Source organism: Oncorhynchus clarkii, chromosome 13, assembly GCF_045791955.1.
Source record: "Oncorhynchus clarkii lewisi isolate Uvic-CL-2024 chromosome 13, UVic_Ocla_1.0, whole genome shotgun sequence".
Lineage (NCBI taxonomy): Eukaryota > Metazoa > Chordata > Actinopteri > Salmoniformes > Salmonidae > Oncorhynchus > Oncorhynchus clarkii.
The window spans coordinates 50960067-50968488 of NC_092159.1; the positions used below are offsets into that span (position 1 = coordinate 50960067).

General features: G+C 42.5%; 1 protein-coding gene and 1 pseudogene across 2 annotated transcripts; one reads left to right on the forward strand and one right to left on the reverse strand.

The window, feature by feature from the left end:
* Positions 1–107: 107 nt before the first annotated feature.
* Positions 108–2999, reverse strand: LOC139424034 (CD2 antigen cytoplasmic tail-binding protein 2-like). Of its 2 annotated transcripts, none has more exons than XM_071175720.1 (7): positions 2908–2999; positions 2345–2420; positions 2037–2169; positions 1542–1699; positions 877–1456; positions 672–757; positions 108–425 (listed from the first exon to the last, which is right to left on the reverse strand). In XM_071175720.1, exons 2-7 carry the CDS (start codon positions 2417–2419, stop codon positions 315–317), a joined length of 1143 nt encoding a protein of 380 aa, XP_071031821.1. In that variant the 5' UTR covers position 2420; positions 2908–2999; the 3' UTR covers positions 108–314. The 2 variants fall into 2 exon arrangements, with proteins under 2 accessions (XP_071031821.1, XP_071031820.1); XM_071175719.1 differs by having other exon boundaries at positions 2643–2940.
* Positions 3000–4566: 1567 nt separating this feature from the next.
* LOC139365013 (sesquipedalian-1-like) lies at positions 4567–8016 on the forward strand (annotated as a pseudogene).
* Positions 8017–8422: the final 406 nt, after the last annotated feature.

Consider the following 8422-nt stretch of genomic DNA (forward strand, 5'->3'; position numbering starts at 1 on the left):
AACCAATGTAACACTATATAGAAACCCAAAAAATATTTAGTAAAATGATTTAGCAATGTTTCAAGACCTTGCTTGTAGGCTTAGCAGCAGACAAGAAATAGACAATATAAAATGCCAATTTGTTTATTTTAAAACAGTAAGGCTACATACAATAAGAGATCAGATAACAGAGAATTTAGATGTGTGTGTGTGAGCGACTATCATTGGTATTTATTAGGATCCCCATTAGCCACTGCAAATGCAGCAGCTACTCTTCCTGGGGTCCACATGAAACAACATAATACATAACATTATTAGTCAAGAACTGATCATGGTCATGTGTAAAGATCAAAGTCTAGTCTCTTGGAATTGTAGAATTGAGCGCTTCCCTGTTCAATCCTCCTGCAGTACACGCCATCTTTAAAATAGCCCTCATCCACCCAGCCCTGAAAGAGACAGAAAATAGGGATTACTGGACAGAACCGGCCTAATCCAGTATAACCAGGTACAGGATCATAAGGGAAGAAGGAAAATAAACTGTGTGACCACCAGGAAAACAGACCAGTAGCAGAATGGCAGGTACTGTTGATGTTCCTACCCATAAGACAGGTAATAGAGCAGAAGTACAGATACTACTGCCCTTAATTTATTGTCCATTATACTGTAATAGAAAATAGAGAGACAATTCAAACCTGCATCTGCTGACTGCTGAAGGGGCCGTAGAGTTCAGAATTCTCCTCTGTGTCCCATTTATACTCCCACATCACCTCATCACTCACTTAAGACAAACAAAATATGTTTACACATACATCTCAAAAGTCAACAAAAATAGCACCTGTAATAGTAGTGTAAATGGTTTGGAACCAGCTGAACGCAAACCAATTTACTCTCACTAACCCGTCTCATCATCCTGATCCTCTTTGTCCGGAGCTTTGACACTGTGCTTCTCGTCAATTTTGTCTGCAAACATGTCAAGCTCATCTTCTTCCTCCTCCCCATTTAAACTCCTCCCCACTGATTGCTGCTGGCTCTTCCCTTTCAGTGTGTAGGCCAGTTTTTCATATGTCTGCTGGTATATTTCAAACACTCCACTCCCAACCAGTCTGTCTGCCAGTGCCGTGAGCCTGTCCAGTTTTTCAGTATCCCTATTTGTTTCTTCTGCTTTCCCGTTCTCTCCCCTCTGCTTTCCCTTCTTACGCCCACCTAGGCCTCCAAGCCGGCGAAGCCCTGTGGCAACAGTCTCCCCAGGTAATAGCAGCTCCAACACAGCCTCTGTGAGCTGATGCTGGCTGTAGGATGCCAGGGGGTCCTCAACTGGCTCCTTTTCTTCTTCCATGTCTTCCTCTTCGTCACTGTCTGCCTGCTTCTCCTCTCGCTGTTTCTCTTCTTCTGCCTCATCTTCATCCCCCACTCTCCTTCTCCTCTTGGCTGCCAGACCTTTCTTCTTTCGTTTAGTAGGTTTCTCTCTTATTTTCACCTAAAGAGCGAGACAAATACATTACTTCACTGTGTGTAACATTTCTGCAGTGAACAACTAATCAAATAACTAAATACACAGTTACCCAGTCAATGTTGTCAAGCCAGTTGTCCCTGATCTCCTCATCCTTTTTGACGTAGTAGTTTCCTTCAGAGTCAAAGTGCCCTTCTTGCATCTCCTCATCCAGGTTAAAGGGTGTGATGGGAACTCCCTCGTCACAGTTAATTGTTGCCCCCTCCTGACCTAAAACAAAACATGCACTTTTAGACATTAACAGGTAGACTCAGCGATATGACAGATGCAAAAACTAAACAGCATAGTGGATCAAATTGCCTAACAGCTAAGAGTGTTGAAGTGCAACGCTCAACTTCTCCGCTGATTTGGTCCTGTGGCTACCACATTGTAATGGGGTAAGGCGAACGCGTGCACATACTGTGTGTGACTGTGTGAGGGAAGTCTTGCGTCTTACTCATCCCAATATCTGCAGTGCTGCTTGTGGCAATGCCATTTCTCAGTCTACCTTTATATGACTGGAGTGCCAGGTCTCAGTTATGAAGACAATCAAATGGGTAAGACAAACCTTCCACATCGTCACTGGCCAATATGTTGTATTTGCTGCTCTTATCTCCATCTTCTTCCTCGTCCTCCTCGTCACTGTCCAGAGAATGTTTCCCCTTGAACCTGGAGCCCGGCCCAACCACGTCCTCACATAACTGGCGAGTATAGAAAACCCTCAAACAAATACCTCTAGCTAACACAAGTAACTGAAATATTCTTACATCAAAAAGCATATTTGTGTTGGTCAGATGTAATTCGTATGTCCCACTCTATGCTGTTAAAAATTCATGTAACACTGTAAGATCTGAGAACAAGTGTTTGTGGCAGCACCTTTTTCTTTGGAACGTCCTCATCCAACAACTCTCCACCATCGCCGTCCCCAAACGTGACTTTTCTTTTTGACATTCTGTTGATGACAGAAGAGAAAATAAATCTAAATGTACATGTTTGTAGTATACATGTCTATATATTACTGTACTATAATGAATCAAATGGAAGCAATCTTCTTAGCTAACTACTGCGCTAGCTAACTAAGGTTAGTTAGCGAGCTAACCATTTACTGAAGCCTTTGAATAAGTATGTTATCAATTTGTAAGCGAATACACTATTCCACGTGACGTTAACTTACGTGATACGATTATCTCCACAATAGTGTGACTACTACAGCTATAGCTAGGTAAATTTGTTTTGTTTTGCTAGCTGACTAACGTTACAGTACTAGCAGGTACCAAGAAAACAACGACACGTGCAGAGTTGGTAAGTAACGTTAAAGGAGCGTAAGTTAGCTAGCTTCACAACACCTTGCATGTATCTGAGGATGGATAAGGATAATTAACAATACCAAAAATACAACATGTATTTAAATGCAGATAGCTAAGGAAAACAAAAACTACCTTGCTAGCTATCGATACGAAAAGTCTGCAAGCGCCAATCAACTAAGCAGGAAGTGATGTCGAACCTGATGCGTACAGTTCTGCGGCGTGTTCAAGAGGTGTCACGGTCACAAAAAGTTCTCTATAAACAATTCAAAACGTTCAGCACCACAACGGGGTGTATTCAGAGTCTGTTCGTTTCGAAGTGTTTAAATCTTATGTAACGTATCCATGCAAGGCCATTTCATGGGTGTTTGGGGGGTATTTGCCCCTAGAGACCAATTTATTGAAGGCTAATGACACTCCTCCTTTTCTTAAGAGCCTTGTGTTGTTACCATGTTCAGGTAAGCATCATAGTATTTTTATCATCTTTGGGCTTCTATGATTTCAGTTTTTCCTTGGTCGAGGTCAAATAACTCTCATTGTTCTCTAGTCCTTTTTTGTTTTTATTGTTCATAAAAATGCTTAATTTCAATAGGTAAAAACTGCAATGATAAAGCTCTGTTTATGTGGCTCTGGCCCTCATAACCACTCATGTTAATGTAGTGGCGCTATAGGGTCCAACTAGGCCTTAATGAGAGGATTAATTCTTGGTTATGAATCGATCACCAGAGGAAGTAAGGAACATTTAATCAACTTCAAGAACACATTTAATACAATTTGATATAGTAAGACTTTTTTCTAAAGCATCACTGAGGAAATTAACTTAACATTTTACACAGAACAGGGAAGTGAGGAAGAACACCCCCTCAATGTATACTATCTGGGTAGTAGGTGTGGACTTAAGCGTAGAGGGGAGAGAGAATATTGTGAGTCAGGGTTTTGTTTCCAGGAAGTGGGTTGAGTTATTTATATTTCAACACTTGTCCTCTAGTACCCAGTGAAGGACCTGCGTTCTTAACCTGAAACTTTATATTTAAACAATGTCTTATTCTAGATGTGTTGCAGTGAACACAAACTACTGTGGGAATTAGACTTGAGAGGAACAAGTGAAGGTTTATGGCAGAAAATGTAAAACATATACAATTGGATGGATAGAGAGTGACCCTGAGAGGTAAGCTTGGATGACACATTACTCCTCCGCTAGACTGGCAAGAGAGAGGTGGAAATTGTGTGTAGATTTAAGATCATTGTCATAAAGAATGGACTAGTTGAATACAGGATGATGGCAACTGGTTACTGGCAATGTTGCTTTACTGGTGAAAAAGAAAGGCGGTATTATGACAGACAAACAAGGCTCAAAGGTTATGTGTCTGTACTACTGGTGCTGGATTGATATTATCAAGGATGCCTTTCATCCTCTAAAGGATCCTCTCTTTGTTGGAGAACGTTGTAATGAAGATCCATGAGAAGATTTGAACCCATTACCTATCCTGCACCTCACCGATAGATAAAGAAGGTTGCCTCTACAAAAAGTTATTGTAAAACTTGACAGACACAAGCATGAGACAAATTACATTATCAATATGCTGTGAGATTCTGTTATAACACAGTCTTCTCTTGGCCTTTTGCGTTTCCCTGTCTAATAATAATTATGTCTCAACTGATATTTGATATTTGAAGCTACTTTATTATTATCAATGTCAACCCCCCCCCCCCTATTGATATATCACTGACATAAATAGAACATTGAAATGGAGGGCTCTGATTTGATTTGATTTGAAATGGAGGGCTTGTATAATGGCACTCATTTGGGTAAAATTATCTCTGTATTTATCTCTGTATCTATTCTCACTCTTTACAACTTCCCTTCATCAACAATATTGTTACTTACTCCTCCCGTTCTCCATCTTTCACCCCATCACCCTGGCATCCTCCTCTTACACATACCACATCAGAAAGAGAGGACTTCCTCCTACCAGAGGCGCTGGTTTGTCCTGAAAGCCAATCTCCTGTTCTACCAGGAGCGTCCGGCAGATCGAGACCTGCTGGGGGTTATTGTCCTAGAGGGCTCTGCTGTCCAGCGCTGTGAGTCTGAGGGAGGACTGTTTGCCTTCTCCATGGTGTTCAGAGGTTCAGGGCTGAAAACCTACGGGCTTGCTGCTGAGGACCAGCTGGGACAGGAGAGCTGGGTCAAAGCCCTGCTCACAGCCAGCCACTGTTACCTTTCACTGCTGGTCAGAGACCTGGGGAAGCAGTACGAAGGTGAGTGTGTGGAGAAAGTGTGGTGTGTGTGTGTATTGTTGTATTCATGCTTCAAAAATATGTGTTCCTTTCCTGCCTCTCAACCTGTATTATTTTGTCACTAAGCAGAGGCTAAACGCCAAGCTGGCCCTGCTGAATCCCATCCACAAACCACTGTGACTGGTCCAGGCTCAATGTGCCTTACCCAATCCATGACTTACCTGAACTCATGCTCCTCCTCCTTCCTCATGCCAGGACCAGAGAGGAGAGAAGGGGGATGCCACAGTGCCAGTAATCTATTACAAGCCCCTCCAATCCCCAGCAACGTGATCAATAAGAGGTCCCCTAAGCATTGGCCCAAGAGAAACGCACATGACATACCGATAAATGGACCAGCACCACCATATGGGGAATGGCCACAAGTGGACTTTGATCCTCTAGAGGATTTCACCAAGCTACATGATTACTATGGAGAGGAGGTGGAGCAGCTGAGAGCTGATTGGCTGAGGAGGAGGCAGGAGGAAGAGGAGCACCTTGAGGAGGATCTCATTGACCTGAGTGAACACTGACCCACAGAGATCAGACAGTCACCACTCTGGTTATTTTGATGAGGACTTTGGTGTGAATGCCAGTAATCTGAAATAAGAAAGTGCCTTTATAATTTGAGGAACTAGAGCATTAAAGAAGAACTAGTCACCTGTGTATACATCATGATGGGATTATAGTCCAATGAGGTTGATGGTGAGCCTAAAAATGTCTTGTCACAAAGCAGAAACTCATCATCAAACTCATAGGACTATCACCCTTAGTGGTGTTGCAAACAACCGGATGCATCTGGTTGTCAGGGATACAGCCCTGATGTGGGAACTCTGCTTGGGTGTTTCTTTTGCACCTGCTACGTTAGGTTATAGGACTATAATCAGCTCATGCTGTATACACAGGTGACTGGTTCCTCTTAAACTCTCTAGTTCCTCAAATGATAGTCACTTTCTTATTTCAGAGTACTGGCACGCCTACTGGTTTGTCTGTTACTGTTTGTAAATTATCATTAAAATCACTGGTATATTTTCTAGGTAATATTGATGGTAAGTGTGAAGCTTAACTTTCTGTCAGAAATCAGGGTAGTTATGCAATATTGAAGCAAAGAGCTTCCAGTCGAAGCTCGCATCTACTACAAGACCATGGTGCTTACCTACGGAATAGCAAGATAAACTGCCCCTCTCTACCTTCAGGCTATGCTCAAAACCTACACCCCAACCCGAGCACTCCGCTCTGCCACCTCAGATTTCATGGCCCTCCCACCCCTACAGGAGGGCAGCTCCCGATCAGCCCTGTCCAAGCTCTTCTCTGTCCTTGCACCACAGTGGTGGAACCAGCTTCCCCCTGAAGCTAGGACAGCAGAGTCCCTGCCCATTTTCCACAAAATCTGAAACCCTACCTCTTAAACAGTAACTTAAATAAACAGTATCCTCACCTCGACACCCCACCCCCCCACAAAAAACAACAACAACAACACAGCAACACTTCATCAGCGCTTGACCCCCCCTTCTAGCTCTGCTTCTACTGATAGCTATGTTATTGAGGAAATATGTACTTTATATGCCTGTGATATGTGGTTGTCCCACCTTGCTATCTTAAGATGAATGTACTGACTGTAAGTAGCTCTGGATAAGAGCGTCTGCTGAATGACTCAAATGTAAAACGTAAAAACATCCTTGTGATGTGTTAAACTTCATATATATTGATGTGTTGTTACACACTGTCAAGTAAAGGCTTCACATCCCTGTTTAACAAAATAATAAGTTACAGTGCAGCACTATATAATTAGGTGTATATCCTTCATGTTAATTGTATCCATTATTTGTTTTATTATGAAGCAACTTTAATGAGCCAAAGGTTGATGCAGCTCAGCCATGCTGTACCACCAGAGGGTGCTACAAACACTAGCTGTGAATTAAACCATTAATGTCCACTGATTAAAAAGTGTGACAAGACTCAGTTTAATTCAATCATCATATTGTTATAGAGAGAGACATAAGTATCAAAGAGCCCTCTCTGGTATTGCCCTGATGGGACATCCATCCACCAGCCAACATGTAACACATTCAGTTGAAAAACCAAGAGATGAAAAGTGAGCTAATATTAACAGGACCAATGTAGTCTCTCATGACAGACGTGAGATTTGGATCTGAGTTCTGAGACAAGGATATATGAGGATTAATATAATGTACACTAGTGAGACACCAGTGGTAAAATAAACAAGTTCCGTATTTAAGAATATCAGATCAACGGATCAAACTGAAGTTCACACGGTGGCAGGTATCCTAGCGGTAAAGAACATTGGGCCAATAACTCAAAGGTTGCTGGTTCAAATCCCTGAGCTGACTAGGTGAAAAATCTGTGAATGTGCCTTTGAGCAAGGCTCGCATCCATATTTGCTTTGGGTCAGCTAAAAGTTGAAACTTTAGCCTTTTAAGTTGAAGTGTGAAAGTGGTTTTCTATGTGTGTCTCAAAGATGAGACTTTGGCATCACCACATAGCAGAAATTCATACCAATCATCTAGAATGTGATAGATTTGTCCAGGGGAGCGTGGAAGTGTGTCACCTTACACAAAGCACATACATCTGTATATTAACACCTCCTCACACTGTGCCAGGATATAAACAAGCCATAAGGTGTAACCCAGGGCTGTTCAATTCCCTTCCTGGAGGGCCAAAACACTTTGTTTCTACCTGGTAGTTAATCGCACTCACCTGGTGTCCCAGGTCTGAATTATTCCCTTATTAGAAGGAGAGGATGAAAGTCAGAAGTATTTCAGCCCTCCAGGACCGACATTGAACACCCCTAGTAACCTGTCTTATAATACAGTAGGCTATGTGCACTCTATATAAGGAAGTATGGGGTCCTGTTACGGAACTGTGTGTAGATAATGTATGGTACACCATATGACCATGCATCCTTGAATGTAACTTCCCTGGTTAAATAAACTAAAGGATCATTAAAAATGACTTTACTTTACACTTTACCATGGCAATAACAAGGCAGATCAGAGGTCATAGAACAACACAGACAACCGACGGCAGGTTACAGGCCCTACCCTAGTCTCCCGACACTGGGGAAGCTTCTCACCTGTCTGGCGGCAGGTTACAGGCCCTACCCTAGTCTCCCGACACTGGGGAAGCTTCTCACCTGTCTGGCGGCAGGTTACAGGCCCTACCCTAGTCTCCCGACACTGGGGAAGCTTCTCACCTGTCTGACGCCACTTTGGGTTTAAGTTGTTTAAAAATTTTACAAATCAAAGACACCAGACTGGAATATATAAAAACAACTAGAATAGTGGATGAACTATGGATGGACAGTTTTAAAACTGATGATGAGTGGGGGGGTGGGGGGTCAGACAAGTTTCCTTTG